This window comes from Carettochelys insculpta, chromosome 1, assembly GCF_033958435.1.
Source record: "Carettochelys insculpta isolate YL-2023 chromosome 1, ASM3395843v1, whole genome shotgun sequence".
In the NCBI taxonomy this organism is placed as follows: Eukaryota; Metazoa; Chordata; order Testudines; family Carettochelyidae; genus Carettochelys; species Carettochelys insculpta.
In genome coordinates this window covers 105,153,036-105,174,062 of record NC_134137.1, presented here as the reverse complement: position 1 = coordinate 105,174,062, position 21,027 = coordinate 105,153,036, and the positions used below count along the sequence as shown (strand labels likewise).

The 21,027-nt window shown below is 41.2% G+C and overlaps 1 protein-coding gene across 7 annotated transcripts in view; it reads left to right on the top strand.

The window, feature by feature from the left end:
* ABCC4 (ATP binding cassette subfamily C member 4 (PEL blood group)) overlaps positions 1-21,027 on the top strand; it is a 227,138-nt gene that overhangs the window by 63,480 nt on the left and 142,631 nt on the right. For 6 of the 7 annotated variants that reach the window (XR_012644888.1, XR_012644889.1, XM_074989214.1 and 3 more), the window contains 6 exons: positions 4,134-4,230; positions 5,680-5,895; positions 11,429-11,569; positions 12,723-12,760; positions 13,762-13,862; positions 17,015-17,161. Coding sequence is in view for 5 of the 7 variants with exons in the window: in XM_074989214.1 (XP_074845315.1) it covers positions 4,134-4,230; positions 5,680-5,895; positions 11,429-11,569; positions 12,723-12,760; positions 13,762-13,862; positions 17,015-17,161 (740 nt within the window). In the remaining 2 variants the exon portion in view is untranslated. The remainder of the gene's footprint in view (positions 1-4,133; positions 4,231-5,679; positions 5,896-11,428; positions 11,570-12,722; positions 12,761-13,761; positions 13,863-17,014; positions 17,162-21,027) is intronic. The other variant, XM_074989232.1, reaches the window with a different exon arrangement.

Here is a 21,027-nt window from a genome sequence, read left to right as displayed (position 1 = left end):
AAGCAAACATGATAAATAAACCATCAGTGCATCAATCACTGCAGCGTCGACCAACTGTATAATGGAGACAAGCTCTGATTGGTGTGCATTGCTTATAAAGCTCAGGTATTCCATTGTTCTCCACTGCATTCCATGAGCATAGTCTGAGCTCCACTCTCTCCTTTTTTATCTTCTTGTGGGATGGCTCTCCCAGTGGCTGTGTCTGAAGTTATGTTAAATGTGTGTTGTGTCCACTGCTGCTTCCCATCTTAAAATGTTCATTACCTAGTGTGCAAATTAAAAAAGGAAAGGGAATAAGTACCTTTTGGGGGTTAATCTTCCGGCCTGATATTTCCAGATCCATTAATTCAGAGTTCATACAGTGCTTCCTACAGTGAGGTACAGGACTGGGAGTACTGCCCACTATCGCAGTACAAATAGTAATATTTTCCTACCAATAAGGAACATAAAGAGGCTAAGTGACATTGATTGAATGGCATAGGATCTCCCTTTCCTGCTAAATGGCATGAAGCAAGAAAAGGCCTCATCAAGAGCAATTGTGAAACTCAGAAAAAAAGTAAAACTTCTATTCAGTCTTGTTTTCCAAGCTGTAGAGCAAAACAAAGATACATTATGGAAGAGGAAGACTGGGAAAACTCTTTCTGTGGTTGCACATGTCCATTCCTGTGATGCAAACTTTGGCAGAACAACTGGGAGCCAATCAACCATGGTCACCAGACAAAGGCTCTTTGACTTCAGAGTCAGAAGGGGGTTGTACTCCTTCTGTCCAAGGAATAGACCTGGGCATTCCTGAAGTCATCCCTACCTAGCTGTGCCCTTGAGCTGGGTGATGTCATGCAGTACTTGGTCTCCTGGTCACTAACCTGTGCCCATGCAGCGAGCTTTTTGGAACCCATGAGAATTTCCTCTCATGCAGGGGTCCCAGTAAAGTGTTCCTATTCAGTGACCTCTGAAGGAAGGACAGAACTACACCAGACTCCTATCCAGGGTCCGTGCCATGTACCAGCAGGAGGTGCCTGGACAGCTGGCAAATACAGAAGGTGCGGAGACTGTGTTGGAAGCAGGTGAGTCATCTCCCAATGACAACTACAAGGCCCACCATGATTTGTTAAAAAAGGTGGCTGAAAATTTGGGCATCCAGATGGAGGAAGTAAAAGCATTCTCCTATAGTTTTGTCCACATCCTGACCATGGTGGGCTCGTTGCAAGAAGCACTACTTCTGAGTGAGGTCATCATGGATTTCACCTCATTTAGTCAACTTTTTAGGTTTGGGCATGCTCATAAATGCATGTAAGTCTACTCTGACTCTGATACAGAAGACAGAGTTTATTGAAATGGTGCTTGATTACAGCCAGGCCAGAGCCGTCCTCCCAGAAGGTCAGTTTCAGATAATGTCATCCCTGATAGTACTCCTTGGGGACCATCCTGTTACAACAGCCTATTTTCTGTTGGAGGCTGTTCGGTCACACGCATGACTACACATTAGCTCCCTCCCGCCACAGCTGGTTTCGGTGTGTGCACCTAACTGCCACTGTCTGAACTTGGTCCTCACTGTACCTTCTCCACTTGTCATCTCCCTCGCTGGCTGGACCCAAGTAGAGTTTGTGTGGGTGTTCATTGCTTGCTGACCCATCTGCTGATTTCCCTGGTCTCAGACTTGTCGAAGCGAGGTTGAGGAGCACACCTTGGGCCCCTTAGTACTCAAGGCCTCTTGTTTCCATAAGAGTTTTTGTGACACATCAGTGTCAGAGAGCTCCACGCAGTTGGCCTGTCCTGTCCAGCAGCCTTGCTTGACATTTTGGGAAGGAATGTGCTGGTGCTTACAGACAACACTGTCACCATGTTCTGCCTCATCAGGCACTTGTCCTTCTTCTCATGCTTGGACTGTACCATTCCATAGATCTACTCAGCTCTTCACAGTGATTGCTGAAAGGGTAAACATTCTCTTTGTCTGTACTCAGAGGCTTTAGTTGTGGATCATGTTGTGCATCCTCACGTGTTATGATCATGTGGGTCGTTCTCCTATTATCCTGAATGATCATCAGCATTCCTGGCTCAGGTCCTATTCAGGATATTTGCAGATAGTTCTCTAACTTCAGAAATGCAAATACCCTTGCCCCACTTCCTGTCTAGCCCCTAACCATTTGAGGCCCTGCTCCATTTCCAAGCCTCTGTACCCACTCACTTCATCCCCTCTCCCTCTGTTGCTTGCTGTCCCTCACCCTGACTTACTTTCACTTAGTTGGGTCAGGGGATTGGGATTCAGGAGGGGATGCAGGTGTGGATTCCTGGAGGGGGGATTTTGGGTGCAGGGGGGGCTCACAGTTGGGGTGAGGGTTTTGGTGGAGGGTACTGTCTCTGGGAGGGCATTTGAGTGTGGGAGGTGGCTCAGGGCTGGGGATGTGTTTTGGGGTACAGAAGGGAGTGAGAGATACAGGCAGTGCGTAGGGAGCGCTTACCTCAGATGGCTCCTGGGAAGCAGACAGGCCTGTCCAGCTCAGGGTTGTCCAGGTGGCTTTACACACTGCATTTCACACCTTGCGGCTCCTATTGGCCAATCAAAGCAGAAGTTTTCTTCTGATACTGCCATAACAGCTGTAGAATTGGGAAAGGTCTAAATATTATTGATGTTCGGCAACTAGCTAGAATGAGCAACCAGTTTTGGTACATGTTTTAAAGTCTGCTGGTTCCCAACCATGCTAGACAGAACCAAACTCTGCTTGAGCATGGTCTTTTGCATTTATAGACTATCAGGCTGTGGAACGGTTCAAAGATAGCACTTTCGAGTCATATAGCAAATATTTGAACTGCAGAGTAAAGAGCATGGATGCCATGAAAACTGGAGGACTTTTTAATGAGAACTTTAAATGAACGTGTTAGCTCACTCATTTTTAACTGATCTTCCTTTACCAGTTCAGATTTCAGTATGTTATTGGTAAACAAAACAAAACACCATCATGTGTCTGGGAAACCTAAAACCAAGTGCAACCCTAGAGAGGTCTCTAAAGCAGTGACTTGTGGAGGTCTTGCTACTCACATTCTGCTGGTTCTCTTCCTTGTAGTTCAGCTACATTAGTACACTGCATGCTGAAGCATTTCATGAAATGGGATATATGTAGGAAAAAAGTGTGAAGAGAAAAACGGCATCATAGAAGTTTATATGCATTGAGTTTATGTGCCTCACTGTATGAGGCACATTTTTTTCTTTAGTAAGTTGTAGAGAATTTTGGCCTGCATTTGTAAAAAGGCTTTGTTACTTAGTTTTTGAAAATGTGTGTTTAAATAGAGTTAGTTGAAATTTGCAAATCTGTTTGGAGAATCTTACTCCTAAAACCATTAAAAATTGATAGGAATAGGAGAAGAAAATAAGAATGAATGAACAAACCACATATAAATGAATAACAAAGGTCATATCCTGTAAACATTTGTGCACACATTTAACTTCATAATTATATTTCCATTGAAATCAATTGCTGGAGTGGGGCTGGTGGCTCTGTTCCGCTATCTGGCACATTTGATTATCTGGCACCCCCAGTTCCCAATGGGTGCTGGATTATAAAACTTCTTTATTAGACTCATGCCAAGTTGAAATAATTTTGACTAGTACCTTATTTTGGATGTCTGCTTGTCCTGGAGTGGTATTTTTCTTCTTTGAAGACAAAATAATTACAGTGAAAACTCGGTTATCTGGGACCCAGATAATAGGCACATTCAGTTAACCAGCTGCTATGGGACTGGTTACCTGGCTGGAGCTAACTGCCGCCGAGCTGGTTGACCAGCTGGGGCCAGCTGCCGCTGGAGGCCTGGTTAAACAGTTGGGGCCAACAGAGCAGGCCGGCTGCCCTGCCAGGGCCATTGGTGCAGGGCTAGATACCCACTGCCCAGCTGGGTAGGTAGAGCAGGGAAAGCTGCATGCTGTCCAGACTCGTGGGGGGAGGTGGTCGGAGCGGGCATGGATGACGGCCCCTGCTTGAATAGCCAGCACGTTTTATTATCAGGTGTCCCTGGTTCCCCAGAGATGCCGGATAATAAAGCTTGTATTGCAATACATGTGTTTTTATGTACATTTCTGTAATACACAAAAATGTTTCAAAACATTACTGTTCTATCAATTTCTTTCCTGCTGTTTGCAGGTGTATTTATCAGGCTTTGCACCAAAAGGTCTCTATTTTAGTGACTCATCAGTTGCAGTACATCCATGCTGCAAATCAGATTGTGATTTTAAAAGAGGTAAGTGATATCACAGGCTGGCTTTTCAACTTAGCTATTTCTGCTACTCATTCATACTCAGAAGGTAAAAAGGTGAAGAGCGGGGAAAAGTGATTTTCTATGAAATATCATTGCAGTTTATAAATGTATTTTGTTTAACCTTGTTATTAACATTGGAAGCTGAGAAGAATTTTCTTGTACCACCTTGCCTGAAAAATCTGAACTGACATAGTATCATGTTGTGTCTTCTACCTTTGGGGAGGAGATTTTTATTTAGTATTTAAACATTTATATATTGTTTAGATTTATAATTAGGAGGGGCAAGAAAGAGGATCAGGAGATGCTGTACTTATTAGATTCAGCACCTTCGTTCCTTTTAATTAAAGGCTTAGAAAAAGTCATATGTTTCTGAGACCAATTTCCAGCAGAAGTGGAGTTCCCTAAATTTGATGATCCTGAATATTCAAAATAAAAAATACTGCAAGATTGTCTTACTACTTTTTAAGGTTGGAGGAAGCAGACCCCTGCACCGTGCTGGCCCCAGCCCATCTCCCAGCACCACGGGGCCTGGCCCAGCCACCCAAAGTAGCCCCCCTCACATACGGTGCCTGCCCCTCTCCCACACAGCCTCCCACCACTCTGCCAGCTCCAGCCCCTTCTCTGGCCAGCGTGGGGCCTGGCCCAGCCCCCAGTGGAGCTCCTCCCACAGCTAGCGCAGGGCCTGGCCCATACACTTTGAATGTGTATTACAACAAGTTTCTGTGTAGAACTTTCTTCCAGCCCAATTTCTGCTTGCAAGTGGAACTGCAACCAGGTCTCTAGTACTTCACAAAGTTTCAGAAAAAGCCACAACACCTGGTTTTTTTTTTTGTTTTTTTCTTTTTCTTTGATACAACAAACTCTGGCGTAGGTACAAAAGAGTCGATTGTGTGTGTGTGTGTGTGTGTGTTTTTTTTTTAAGCTGGAACACATGGGGCGAATACAGTGTGGCTCTCCTAAGAGCCCATGTGAAGCAAAGAGCTAAGGTGGCTTTAAGACTTTCAAATCCTGGGTAGCTTTATAGCCCCTGGCATATCACAAAAGCTGAGGGACTGTTTATGAAACCTGTCTTTACAGCTATCAGGCTACCTTCTGTAGGACCTTCTGAGGGATCCTCCCCATCCAGATCCAGATCCCTTTATATATCACTCTACCTCATTTACCTGGTATGAAAATGTTGCTTTAGTGGGAGGTAATGATCTTACCTGTAATCCTTTACTACAAAGGATGGATAATTGAAAGGTTTAACCTTTCAATATTAAGAGGTGAGGGCTTTTTAAGCACTCTCTAGAGCTTTCATTTACCGATCGTGCACGTGTGAAATACCATGGGGCTCCAGTAATGAAGGCTTATGCAACAGATTGTTAAATTTACCCTGTACAGAACTTGCACACAGAATGTGAACAAAATTTAACAACTATTTTGCTGTAGGGTAAGATGGTGGGGAAAGGGACCTATTCAGAGTTCCTGAGCTCTGGAATCGATTTTGCTTCCCTTTTGAAAAAAAATGAAGAGGATGAACAATCATTAATTCCTGAAACCCCCACAATGAAGCTGGCAAGAAACCGTACATTTTCCCAGTCCTCTGTCTGGTCACAAGATTCCTCAGTGCAGTCTCAGAAGGATGGTGCAACAGAACAGCTACCAGTGAGTACATAAAAGATGAATTAAGCATGATATTGCTTGTTAATTTTGGTCACATAATGATATTCTTATATTATGGATTTGCTCCACTGTGCTTTTATGTCAGCAATTAAATTAGATTCCAGCAGGGCTATGTCTACATGGCTGTGGCTACACTAGCCTCTGCCTTTCGGAAAGGGCATGGTAATGAGCCACTTTGGCAGATGCTGATGAGGCGCTGCCATGAATATGCAGCACCTCATTAGCCTAATGGTGACCACCCGCATTTCAAAAGTGCTGGTTTTGAAATGCACGCCCTCCATTTAGACAGAAGCCTTCTGAAAGGACCCCCCCCAGACTTTGAAAGCTCCTTCTTCCCAAAACAAAGGGGAAAAGGGGTCTTTCAAAATCAGGGGGTCCTTTCGAAAGGCTTCTGTCTACATGGGTGGTGTGTGTTTAGAAAGCAGCACTTCCTCACTACAAGGGCTCCTTTTTGAAAGGACCCTGCAGATGTCAAATCCCCTTATTCTTATAACCGAATAGGAATAAGGGGTTATCGACGTCTGCGGGGTCCTTTCAAAAAGAACCCTGTGTAGACAAGCTGCACGTGATCGAAAGTGGCAAAGTCTTGACCATTACTTTGGTTCAGGCCTAAGGCCTCATACTGGGCCTGTACTTACTACACTCAGCTGAGGCCTAAAGATTTGGCAGGAGTTGGCACCTGGTTGCCAACATCACAACCCAAACTGTGCAAAGCGCCAGCCGTGACATACAAGCCTAGAACAGGCTGTTGTTCTCCTGTGTGTACATACGCTGCATTCCTCTGCTTGTCTCCTGGCCATAATGGAGGCCTGCCATTCCTCCTGTTCTGACACAATCCACATCCCTTAACAGCTAAATAAAACATTATGTATTTCACTGTTTTATGTTAGCACCATTCTTTCTGTATATTGACCATACAGTTACAAAAAATGACTTAGAGTCTCAGCAAATTTTCTCTTTTGTTTCTTTTTGTTCATTTACTGCTTTTCTCATGACTCTGTGTTGTGTGCACGCTCTCTCCCCTCCTCTTTGCTCTTTCTGTGTGCTGTATAATGTTTTTTCGCTTTCTTCAATGTAATTTTCTCGATTTGCCATCTTCTTCCTCTTCTGTTTTCCCTACTGAAAGCTCCCTCATGGGCACTTACACTTCAGAGAATTTATTACAAGACATTGGCTGGAATTTTGTGGCTCTTGTGGTCCGAACTGTTTCAAGGGAGTTGCTCTTATAGAGGTTGACCCGTTAAAGCAAAGGTTTAGAGGCTGACTCATTAAAGCAAATAGAGTGCACAGCTTTTGGCTATTTTTATTATTGTTCTTTAAGGCTATGATTCTGAAAAAGCACATGTTTAAAACCATTTCTATTCCAGGAAATATTGATACGTATGCTTAAGTGCTCTTTCTGCATATGAATGCTTTCCTCATTGTGATCGTGGTCTCTGGAAACTTTATTACTGACATTTCAGAAGTGTGTGGGAATTGCTCTGTGGTAGCTTGCAATGCCAGACAGCCACCGATCAATAGGCAGTCGTTTTGGAGTGGACAGATCTACATAGGGGGCTGCTTTGATCCAGGAAGCCCAGGCAAACAGTACTCTTCTGCTGTGAAAGACTGGCTCTGAGAATTGTGCAGGATATGGTGGACTGTTTTGCCACCAGAGTTCTCTAACTGTGGCAGAGTGATAGATAAACTGCAGTGGGTACTTCTGCATGGTGTTGCAGGCATTGGTGGATCACAAGGGTTGGTTCACTGACATCAACATGGGATGGCTGGGAAAGGTGCCTGACACTCACATCTTTAAGAGCTCTGGTCTGTTTAGAAAGCTGCAGAATAGAACTTTCTTCCCAGACCAGAAAATCACCACTGGAGATGTGGAGATGCCAGTAGTGATCCTGGGTGACCCTGTTTACCCTTTGCTCCCTTGGGTCATGAAGCCATACAAATGCAAGCTGGACCACAGCAAGTGCAGAATGGTAGCACAATGTACATTTGGCCTTTTAAAAACCAGGTTCAAGAGCCTCCTGATTCAGTTAGACCTCAGCAAAGGCAACATTCCCCATGTGGTGACAGCCTGCTCTGTGTTTCATAATTTATGTGAGAGCAAGGGGGAGATTTTCATGCCAAGCTGGGGGGGCCAAGGCCGATCACCTGGCCAGTAATTATGAGCAGCCAGAAACCAGGAAATAAGGAGAGCACAATGAGGGACACTGCTAATCAGGGAGGTTTTGAAAAACAGCTTTATGAATAACCAGACAGCGACATGACAGTTGTTTCTGTTGCTCTTAAGGCATTTCCCCCAGAATGATGTGTGCTTACCTGTAAAGTCTGTAATCCGCCCCACTCTCAGTGCAACACAAGCAGTAAAGACAATGGTCTTGTGAGTTTAATCATTTTTATTCAGGGAACTCTAAAGAAGCTTATGGCAGGGGCTTCAAGGGTGGGTAAGTAAGGGCATTTTGACATCACAGGTGGAGGGATATCAGCCTTCTGCTCTCAGACACATCCCTTTAAGTGGAATGCAAGGTTACCCTTGACTCCCTTCCCACCCATTCTGGGGTGCCGAGGTGGGGAGGTTAGGGAACATGGTGAGGAGGGCAAGGGTTTCAGCTTGGGCTGCAGTGGGTTTTAGTCCTTATGTACCAGGCACCTCAGGAACTCTATTTGCTGTCTCATCAGCTGCAACACCTGCTCTTTGGGTCTCCTATTCATGATGTCTGAGATCTTGCCTTGCCTCACAATACGCACTTCATCCTCATCAGCTTGCCTCTCTGCCAGCATGGTTCTCTTCACACAATTAACTGTGCCCTGTCCATGCGGATGGCTTCTGTGTGCTCTATAAACATCCCTTTTTGTGTTCATTGTCTCCTGCAGATTTGTGCCAGTCTAACAGCTGCGGGGAGGTGGGGAGCGGTGGTCAAAGAGCTTGCTGTTGCACACACTGCGACGAAACATAAGCAAAGGACAGACAGTAAGCAGATACATTTACCGTAGATAAGTTTAACAACACACAAAGGATTTTCATGAATGCACCTCTTTCAAAGACAATGGGGATGTATTCCATGCAAGGATAAATTTTGTCTTTTAAGCATCTTCTGTGCAGCTGGTACTACACAGAGATCTTAAGGGACCTGCTTGGCTCAGTTTGCTTTCAGCCATGGTAAGGAATAGAGTGAGGGCATGCTTTCAACCCTATGATTGCAAAGACAGTTTCTGTAGCTGTATACATTGCAGGCATATGGCAGGAACCTAGAGGCTGTGGCAGAAGTGGTGTGCGTGGCTTTCTCGGTCACCATATAGTCTCTCCCCTCCACCCCACACCCCATTGCTGGGACAGTGAAAGTTTTCTCTTCCCCCAGCAGCCCACGGAAGGGAGTGGGGTGGTTCAGGAATAGTGGAGGAGCTTGTGCTGTCATATAGTAGCACCTTGATAAGGGATGGATGCTGACTGAATGTGGGCACAAGGCCAGTCATTGTGCTGCATTGGTCTGTGGTGCCGTGATGCCAGATTATTTACTGGTGGCTTGGCATGGAAATGTGTCCTATCAAGGAGGCTGGAGTAAGGCAGGCCTCCCCAAAAACCTTGTGAAAAGAATTAGAGTATCTGTCTCAGAGCTTTATGGAGATGTTCAAGAAGGATTGGTGCTCTGTCCCCAGACAAGTTAACAAGTTGTTCCAGTGGCCCCGAGCTATGGGTACCGTGGCCACCACCGATCACACCCAATTGCCTTAGCCACTTGTAGTATGATTAAAAAAGAGGACTCCCAGAGGTGCCCTTCCCTCCATCAGAGTCTGGCTGCAGAATGTCCTGGGAGAAGGGGGATGAGATCCAAAGTTATGAGAAGTTCCTTGCTTTCAGGGAGATTAGTTGCTCCGTTTGCCTCATGAACATTGTCATCTTCCTCCTCTTCCTCATCCACTATGTCCTCCTTGCTGTTGTTAGAGGCTTCCTGAGGAATTGCTTTGGAGGTATCCACAGTCTCTTTGGGTACAGTGGTTGGCTCTCTCCGTACAATCCCATGCAGCTGCTCATAGAAACAACATATTTGCAGCAATGACCCAGAACGTCTATTTGCTTCCTTTGTCTTCTGGTATGCCTGCTCCTTTATTTTCACACAACGCTGCTGGGCATCTCTGGTGTATCCTGTTTCCTCCATGCCCTGTGAGATCTTGGAATATATGTCTTCATTTCTTTTGCTGCTTTGTAGTTTTCCCAGCACAGATTCATTTCCCCTGTCCCCCAGCAATGAGGTCTTGGATCTCCTGCGTCCTCCATGCTGGAGCTCATCTGCAGCCTTGGAAATTCTGAGATGTGCTGCTGAGGTGTGCAGCCTGCTCCGCTCAGCACGCTGGTCAAACAGGAGATGAAGTTAAGATTTTCCCAGGCTGTTTCTTGCATACCTGGAGAGCAACAGAGCTGAAAGTAGTGGCTAGAGTGGTCACTTTGAGGCACTGGAGGGCACATCCAGGAGGCCACGAATGTCGAATTTTACAACACTTTGTCTGCACTACCCTATGGTTGACCATGCAAGCTCAAATTTGGCGTTACTCTTCATGAAAAGCAGGAATACAAAAGTAGCCCTTAAAATTGACAGAATTGTCCCTGTTGTGTGGACTGACTCCTTAGAAATTTGACCTAAGTTACCTAAATTTGACTTAATCTCCTAGTGTAGACCAGGTATGATTAATTTTACCACGGGGTCACTGAGAAAGAAAGATAGAACCCCCATAATCCTATTTTACAGAGTCCAATTCTTGGAATAGTATTATATTATAAGATTGAGTCTTCGAGGTGTAGCTGTGTTAGTCTGTAACTTCACAAATAACAAGCACTTCAGGAGCACCTTAGAGACTAACGAATTTATTAGGTCATGAACTTTTGTGGGTAAAATGCACTTCATCGGATGGATTTGGAGTAGAACTATAGAATTCAGGACGTATAGCAGGGGGCGAGAAGGGTGGGGAGAAGGAAGTTACCTGTTACTAGAAGGACAACAAATTAAACTGGACATGTCTTATTACTGTGAATATCAAAGATGGGGAAGTTCCTATTGTAATGCACAAGGCCAGTTAAGATCTCTTATTCAAGCCAAGGTTAAAGGTGCTAAATTTGTAAAATGAATTCCAATTCACATGTCTCCCTCTGTAATCTCGTGGTAAGTTTCTTTTATAGGAGAATGACTACTTTTAAATCCATTACTGAATGTCCAGGGAGGTTAAAATGATCACTTACAGGTTTGTGTGTGTAACCATTCCTGATGTCAGGTTTAAGTCAATTTATCTTTTGGTGCAGAGGCTATCCAGTTTGTCCAATATACATGGAGAAGGGGCATTGCTTTTCCTGTCTTCTCTTGTTTCTTGTGTCACAATGCTAATGTTTTAAAAACATTTTAATTATAATTTCATCTCCTTATTTAGTAATTTGCTAAGTCATAACTATCATCTGGCAGTAACTTTTTCTGGAACTATGACTTTAATATGAATTTTAGTAATACTTTCTTATTCATTTTATCTTTTATAGGCTGAACCTTTGGTGACTGCACTGCCGGAAGAGGACCGGTCTGAGGGAAAAATAAACTTTAAGATTTACAAAAAATATTTTACTGCTGGAGCAAACTACTTTGTAATTTTTATGCTTTTAATTTTAAATATTTTGGCACAGGTAAGATATCTGATGGATGTGACAAATAATAAAGTATAGATTTTTGTTATTTGTTTGGATTGACATTGTGTACTGAACAACTGTTCAGATGTTTACGTGCAAAGCTTTTGGTATATGTTGCTCTTTGCAGTATACCAGATCAAATCTGATAATATTTGAATGTCGTTTCTGTATTCCAGTGAGACATTAGGGTAATAATTCTATGTTTAATAGTCTTACCAATGAATTTAAGCTCTTTTTGGGCTTGTCTACACTACTTCCCTACTTTGAAGGAAGGATGGTATGTAGGATGTCGGGAGATTATTAATGAAGTGTTGCGCTGGGTTAGTCGTGGCTACACGCGAGCCGGCACTTCAAAGTTTAACACTTCGAAGTTGCCGCAGGGGAGAATTGGCTTAATGAAGTGCTGCAGATGCACATTATTTTAATTGAAATTAACAGAGGCAGATTCTGGGATAAATTGGAGCTCTGTTTGGGGTGTGGAGGCAGAAATTTTTCTCAGTTTTTCCTTCCTTTTGACAGTATATTCCCAGTAATCTCTGATAAAAATAAAGTTCTGTACTGACAACATCAGGATTTGGCTCTTTTGCCCATGAGCATATATACTAAGTAAGAAGCAATTCAGAATGTCTTCAGTAGAGAGAACACAGAACAGAAAGGTCAAACCCTTTGTAAAAGGAATAATGTCCATTAGACAGAGTTGTTGTGGCTGTTTTTTGTTGAATGTTGCTTTCCTCTTGTTTCCTCTTGCTTTCCTCTTGTTTTACCATCATGCAGTTTTCATAGCTAAGCAACGTCTTGCCTTCTGGAATCTAAGGATTCTAGCTCTCCTGGTATGTTCTCCAGTCATTGCTGGTTTGGGAGAAGTCTGCTTATGCACTTTCATATGGATGCCTAGTATTTGATTATACTAGATATGCAGCAAATTGTACTATTAACTGGAGAATGAGCTTGGGCCTTAAGTATATGCCCAGTTCAGAATAAGTAAAAGGTGAGGAGAGGGGATAAAGGCGGGAAGGGTTTGGGTTCGGCAGCAGAAATTTTTAATGATAGGTTTTACCAGGGGACATAGAAGAAAGGCTGAGGAAGTTGAGGTCTCTAGAACCATAGACTTTTTGTGAATTGATCTAAATGTTTCCTTTGTTTATTCTAGGTTGCTTTTGTACTTCAGGATTGGTGGCTTTCATATTGGTAAGTTATTTGAATTCTTGCACAGAAGTGCTATATAATTCGTAGAAAATAATAATATATATTAAGGAGTGGGAAGGAAAGCCTGTGTCAAGACAATTCAGTTTGTTCAGCCTTGTTTTCTATTCCCTCCTACTTTATTTCTTGCAGTAAAGTGTGATAGGAATTAATGAGAAATTAAAAGGTACTTGGTCAAAAGTGAAATCCCTGCAAGGTGCATGGTAACTTTTCAAAGACACCATAAGAAAGGCTCAACTTAAATGTATATCTTAAATTAAAAACTACAATCAGAGAATGAAAAAAAAGTGCGAATGTGGTTAGCAAAACAAGTAAAAGGAACAGTGAGAGCAAAAAAGGCATTGTTTAAAATGTGGACGTTAAGTTCTGGCAAGGAAAATAGAAAGGAGCATAAACTCTGTCAAATGAAGTGTAACTATAGTTAGGAAGGCCAAAAAAGAATTTGAAGAACAGCCAACCGAAAGCTTAGAGAGTAGTAGCCAGTGTTCCCTGTAAGCTGAGTGCTTGGATGGCCACCTAGCAGAGATTCAGATGCTGCCCAGCTGATTACCAGAATAGCTAGTGGCATGCGTTTCTGTGGTGGTGTACATGTGCACGTGCCTTTGTGCCCATAACAAAAGTTACTCTCACAGATGAAAAAATTAGAGGTAACACTGGTAGTAGCAAATACTTCTTCACGCAACACACAGTCAACCTGTTGAACTCTTTCTGAGGATAATGTGAAGAACAGGACTTTAAGAGGGTTCAAAAAAGAGCTAGATAAATTCATGAAGGATAGGCCCATCTATGGCTATTAGCCAGTATGGGTAGGAATGGTGTCCCAAGTCTCTGTCAGAATGTGGGATTTAGTTTGAATAATAATATGATAAATATATATGGCAAATTTCATGTGTGTGTTCCATTTTCAGAATGGCTAGCTAATGCCTTGCTTATATGATCTTCCTATTGTATTGATTATTATTTATCTTTTGCATACATTTCTGTAGGTCAAACCAGCAAGAAAAGCTGAATGTCACATCATATGGATTAAGTGGAATAAATGAGACAAGACATCTAGATCTTAGACTGTATATAGGAATTTATGCAGGTAAAATACGTTAATCATTTGCTCTATTGTAATAAAGGGGTTTGAAAGGAGCATTCTAAGCAGCAGTGTAGGAAAATAGGATTTCTAACAGTTATTCAGTAATCTCTGAGCTGATTAGCAGGGTGAGCCTTCTTTCCTGACTAAATTAATTAGAATAATTTTTTTAAAGGCCTCTAGTTGAAGCAATAGGTTGCAGACTCTTAATTTGCTTTCTGCTGGATTTTGGAACGTGAACCAGGAATTGAGTATTCAAAAAGGCAGACCCTGTAACTTGTGGCTATTGTCTTTTACTAATAGGTTGTTTTGGCTAAATCATCAGTCATTATATGGGTGAGCAAGAGGGATTAGAAATTGATCCTATTCTGCAACATTCTGTTCCAGTTTTTGTTTATTAAAGTGCCAGGTTTTAAACACTTCAGCGTGGGTATGATCATTCTGAAGTGCCTTAGCAAAATAACCAATAAAAAACATCTTTGATACAGACACATGGCCAGATTTGTAAAGATATTTAGATATCTAAAGCTGCAGTTAGGCACCTAATGGGATTTGCAAAAGTGCCTTAGATGCTGAATTCCCATCAGTGGGCGCTGAATGCCCATGTGCTTTAAAAATCCAGCTATGTGCCTATATGCACTTGAAGCATCTAAAATATCTTTGGCCAATAGCATTTAATTTTTACATTCCCTTTTGATTAGTCAGAAAACAAAATGAGCCTGAAAAATTCAAGTGGACAGTAAAAAGCCTTATCAAATCTTAATTAGTTGTCACTATTTTCAGTTTAGAAAAAAAGCAGTCACGTAGCACTTTAAAGACTAACAAAATAATTGATTATTTTTATTTTTATTTTTTTAAATTTTTTTAGTCTTTAAAATGCTACACAACTGCTTTTTTGTTTTGATAGAATGCAGACTGACACGGCTATCTCTCTGTTATTATCTTCAGTTTGTTTAATGTGTTTTGATTTTTTTGTGAACAACAGTAATTTCATGATGGGTAGCACTCATTTATGTAGTGGTCCTGAGGGACATGAGGGAGACAAATGTATGTTGCAAGTGTTCTGATACAGATTTATTGTTTTCATAGATCCTTTGTGGATGCAGGGGTATTTGCAGGGTGCACAAGAGAGACAAATCTTATGATATCTCAAAGATAATTGTTTTTCTTCTGTTTTTAGTTGAAAGAAATACATAGGTACAATGTTCATTTTACAGAAGCCCAGTTTAAATCATACCCCACAAAAATCTTAAAAACCAATAGCAAGAGGATGAATCTTTGGTCACTATGGGCTAAGGTTGACCTAAGTTATGCAACTCCAGTTATGTGAATAACGTAGTTGGATTCAACATGCCTTAGGTTGACCTTCTGTGGTGTCTACACTACACTGTGTCAACATGAAAAAAGCTCCCATAGATGTACCTTAAGGTTCTCATTCTGGTGGAATACTGAAGTCAATGGGAGAGTGTTCAGCAGTAGATTTATTAGATATGCTAAATTGACCCCCCAGCTGAGTGATTGCGATAGCATGGACCCACCCATTAATGGAGACATACCTTAATAGTCTAATGTGATCTATACTTATTATTACCATTTCTGAATATTTGGCAAAAACTATGTTTTATTTCAGATCTTGGATGATGGGTGGGTCAGGGGAAATAAATGCTACAGTATTTCTTCTCAACCTAGGTATAAAACAGATTCAGAAAGATAAAGGATATTTTACTTATGTACACTTTAAACCAACAAAAGCTCCTGCAAATAGCATGGTACAATCAGTAGACCTGATTATATCAAGTGGTTGACTTAACATTTCCCACTGCTGCCATATAGAGGCATCTGAAATACAGCCAATGTCCCTCATCCTTATTATAGGAAAGTAATAGGTCACTATGGTTACATCTGCACTACAGAGATCTTTTGAAAGGTCTTCTTTTGAAGACTATGTCCGCACACAAAAAAGCAGATCAAAAGATCGATCTGCTCTTTTGAAAGAGAGCATCCACACAGTCCCCAATATTTCAAAAGAACAGGCCAGGGATCGAAAATGAAGAGTGTTCTTTTGAAAGAAGGGCCCTACAAAACATCTACATATGTATTCTTTTGAAAGAAGCTTTTGAAAGGGGGCACTCTTCCTGAAACAGGAAAGGAAGAGTGATTTCAAAAGGAGCACTAAATTCTTTCGATTTACTTTAGAAAGAGTGCTTTTTGTGTGTAGAAGCTCCGTGGACTCTTTCGAAACAGCCCCCTTCTTTTGAAAAATCTTTTGAAAGATCTTGCTAGTGCAGAGCAGCCTATGGGTGTGTCTACACGAGCCCCCTTCTTTTGGAAGGGGCATGTTAATGAGGGGGTTCAGAAAATGCTAATGAGGCACTGCCATGATTATGCAGCGCTTCATAAGCCTAAGGGCGGACATGGCGATTCATAAGTGCTGCTTTTGAATCACGTGCTGCCTGTGTAGTCAGGGGCTTTCAGAATGACCCCCCCAGTCTTCGAAAGCCCTTTCTTCCCATTTGTTTTGGGAAGAAGGGGCTTTCAAAGATGGGGGGGGTCCTTTCGAAAGACCCCCGGCTACATGGGTGGCGCGCGATTTGAAAGCGGCACTTGAATTGCTGCAGCTGCCGTTATTCTAATGAGGCACTGCATATTCATGGCAGTGCCTCATTGGCATCTTCCAAACTCCCTCATTAACATGCCCCTTCCGAAAGGAGAGGGTTCCTGTAGACACACCCTACGTGATTAGTAACTGTTAACACATATTGACTGTTCAGTAGTGACCAAGATAAGTTACAATTATGCGTAATGCAGTGTAGTGAATTAGTTGGAATAATGGATGTGCAAAGGATACTACATAGACTATCCGATAGTTAATGAAACTTCCTTTGGTTATATAAAGTGATGCTTCTTTGTAAATGGGAAAAAAATTAACAGTTTATATTGACAGTTTTGGGATAAATTATATATTACAGTATCAAGTTTAGACTAATGCTTCATACGGAAAAGAGCACTCATCCCGAGATTTAAGATTTACGATTATTATTTGCTTCATGTGAAGTTTCTAAACAAAATGGATGCAGTTTTAACCAAAATGCTCTCCCCCTGCATCAGCAAAGAGATAGAGTTGTGTATATACTGTGACCATTTTTGTTTAATTTTAGGCTTGACGGTGGCCGCAGTATTGTTTGGCATAATGAGAAGTCTGTTGGTATTCACAGCTCTTGTGAATGCTGGTCAAACTTTGCACAACAACATGTTTCAATCGCTTTTGAAAGCTCCAATGTTGTTCTTTGACAGAAATCCTATTGGTAAGATGGACATTTTTAAAAAAAAACTACATACTACATATCAATTAGTATGATAAGAAAATATAAACAACTGTGTGATAATACTAATTAGGTCTTCTGATACACATTTTTACTTTTAATTTTTTTCATATTTCCTTATACCTCATATAATAGATAGTTATTTACATTTTCTTTAAAGCAACATGGCATATTAATAACTGAGTTATCTTATTTTGGATGTTTACCTAATTCTGCATTTGCACATGCAGACAGAAACTGTTAGATTGGTGTTGTACATTGAACTACGAGTTTCATTATTAATTGCTTGATTATGCACGAGTTTAAAATTTTTTCTGAATGTGACAAGTATACATGCATTTTTGTGATGACATCAGTAGTGCCTTTCATTGAAAAATTGGTCCTAAATGTTACCAGTGGATGGCAAAGATGTGTAAAGAGATTACACAAAAAGTCTATTTAAAGTATGATATAACAGTGCAAAAATTTGTAGGAACAGGTTTGGACAGAGGCTGTAAACACAGTTCATTCACATACCCAGAATGGATAGAAAATAAAATTGAGCAATTTAAAAGGTATAATCTGGGTCAGTGTCCTTCCAAGTGGAATAGAGGAAGGTTTTTGGGTTCAAAGTACACCTGATAAGTTTGTGTGAAATATGATTATGAAATTTGAGGTGCGGGGGAAGTGGCTAAGGCAGGGAAAGGAAGTGGAAGTAAAGCAGTGTGAGTAAAGAAAATATCAAGGAGAGAAGCGTTGGTCTTTGAGAAATGGAAGGAGGATGTGATATATTTCTATAGAGGCTTTTCTGTTACAAAACATCTTCCAGGAATTGTGAGAACAAGTCTAGGGTGCTTTTCTATGAGAAAATTATTATTTTTTGTGTGCATAAAAGTTCATATGAAGTAAAAAGCAGTGGATATGAGGTTACGATTATATAGATGGTGCTTGGTCTTTCCATGAGGACAAGGGACTGGACCTGGTGACCTCTTGGTGTCTTTTTTAGTTCTAGCATTCTGTGAGTGTAGTATATAGCCATGGTATCCTTTTTGAACATAACTGTATGCATGTATAGATGCGTGTTTTTTGTGGGCCAACATTATGGGTATGTGGCAGTCAAGGCTGGAGGGCTGTGAGAGAAACTGTGTGCTCAGATAGGGGGCTGGTGAGTGGAGAGCTGTTCAATGGAGCAGGATATATCTGTTTGTGTGATGCCTGTTGGAGCTGGTCATGAGGAATGTCAGGACCAACCAAGGGGGATATCACCAGATATGCAGTATTTCCCCCTTCTGAAGTGTTTAACAAGGTACAGTAACTCCATCTGAGGGGAGATGTAATCATCTTGTCGTAAGCTCAATGAAGGTAATTCATTATAACAATCTCTAGGTCATATCTATGGGGTGGAATTAAATAGCTGCCTGCAGTGTCACTTACCATCTGCTTTGTCATGTACTTTGAAACCTATTGATGACAAGTGTGATGTAAAACATCATTATTTGTTTTTTAACAAGTGCTCTGCATGGAACAAATCCACCAGTATTACCCAGATCTGATTATGATTTTTACAGGTATGTTTCCATTATCAGTAGACATTTTATAATTTAGAAATAATTCCATGTTCCTTTTCCTACATCATTTGGTAATCTGAGCCTGAGAAGATATTAGTGTATAGGTACTTTGTACATCTTCTTTCTCTCATAAAGAAGGCATAAGGGACACCGGTTGTTTTTATTCAGAGTTGCAGCAGTGAGCAGTTCTACAAGTTAGTGCTGAGCACCAGATGTACATCATATAGAAAATCTTGTACCATGTTTGCATCTTATTTTAGATCTTCACCCTGAGGGTTCCATTTTGCTCATCAGTTCCTATCCACGTAGCTTTTGAACTGGAGCAAGGTTTGCCTGAGCCAAAGGTGTCTCCATTTATTAAGAGGCGTGCCTTGTTATTTTTACTATTGAAGAAAAGAACTACAACTTCATTTTGAAAGTACAGTGCTGCTCTTGTAGTGGTATATTTACACTCTTAACATGCACCAGTGAGGACTGTAGCAACACAGAAGTTCAGGAATTCATGATAAATATCCCCATAGCAATGTCTTTACTTCTCTTTAGTACAGTAAGATTGTTCTTTATATGATCACTGAAGGTATTAGCAGCAGTACTAAATACCACAGCCAAGACTTAAAAATCATGGACTAAATTAAGCTTCTAAATCCAGTTACTTATGTAATAAGCAGTTTGATTGTGTGAAACTGCTGCGTACCTAATAGTTTCTATTTGGGAAAGGAAGCAGGGCCATGGAAGTGGCATTGGAAAATAGAAAAAGGTGATGAATCATGACATATCCTTCAGCTACCATTGGTGTATGTCAGATCAATTAAGATAATTAATGGGAATAACTTTAAAAATAATATTTTACTGGTTAATTTACGACTAAGATATGGGGCTTGATTTGCATTTATATGAAAACCCTTTTGTGCCATTTTGACAGTTCTAGAAGTGTGTAAACATGTCTTTGTATAAATAAAATCTGGTAATGTTGCAGTCTAGGTTGGAGGGCTGTAAGAGAAACTGTGTTATTACTAACCTGGTAATCTGGAATAATTTTGGAGATCTAGACATCAAGAGCTGTGTCTACACATGCTCCCTCCTTTTGGAGGGGCATGTTAAAGAGGCAGTTTAGAAGATGCTAATGAGGTGCTGATATGAATATGCAGGCCTCATTAGCATAATGGTGGCCATACGTGGTTTGAAAGTGCTGCTTTTGGAACGCATGCCACCCACATAAATGAGGGCCTTTCGAAAGGACCTCCGTAACTTTGAAAGCCCCTTCTTCCTATTTGGTTGTAGGAAAAAGGAGCTTTTGAAGTCAGGGGTTCCTTTCGAAAGGCCCCCGTCTACACGGACGGCATGCATTCCGAAAGCAGCACTTTTAACTCGTGCTTGGCTGCCATTATGCTAATGAGGTGCTACATATTCATGTAAGTGCCTCATTAGCATCTTCCAAACTGCCTCATTAACATGCCCCCTCTGAAAGGAGGGTGCATGTGAAGACACAGCCAAGGTGTTTTAGGAAATAAAAGGAACAGAAAAATGTGTAACATATTTTAAAAAATATTATTTTTAATAACGAAAATAAAAGTTTGTAAGTAGGCAGAGTCTACCACTGTTTAATGCAACACATATGTAAACATGTAATTAGGATCAATTGTTTACATTCTTTTCAAAAGTGGCTTCCAATATATCTACATTGCATTTAGACATTCAGCTGGCTCAGGTTCATGGGGTGTAGTTTTAAGGGGCTGTTTAATTGTGGTGTAGCTATTTGGGCTGAGGGTAGAACCCAAAACCAGTAGCCAGGCAGGTTTTAATTGCAGCATACATGTATGCATAGGAGCCTGAGTCTCATGACAAATTGGCCTGAAGTTTCTAAATGACTTAAAAAATTCTGAAAATTTTACACTACGCACAAAAGCGAAAATTAGGACACTGAAATTCAAGTTTACTTGTAGATTTTCAGATCCTCATTATGCAATCATAATGTTTGATTTGTATGTGATATCACATTGTTGATATTATATTATGTATTGCTTGTCTGCATTGGTTAATAAAACTTACTTGCATTCTTTTAAAAGGATATACAACTTACAACTTCAGACTTTCCTCTGCTCCTCCATCCAGATACCAGTATGGGAGTCATATGCTTACCAGGTTAGCTATTAGGAAGAAACTGTGGACATTTTCCACTTCATAGGGAATGCTACATATGTTCCACTTCATCTGTTCTCTTGCATGGATAAAGGCTTGCTCTCTTTTGCAAGTCTGGCACAAGGGGGCAGCATGATCTGTTTTATCCTGGTTTACTATTAC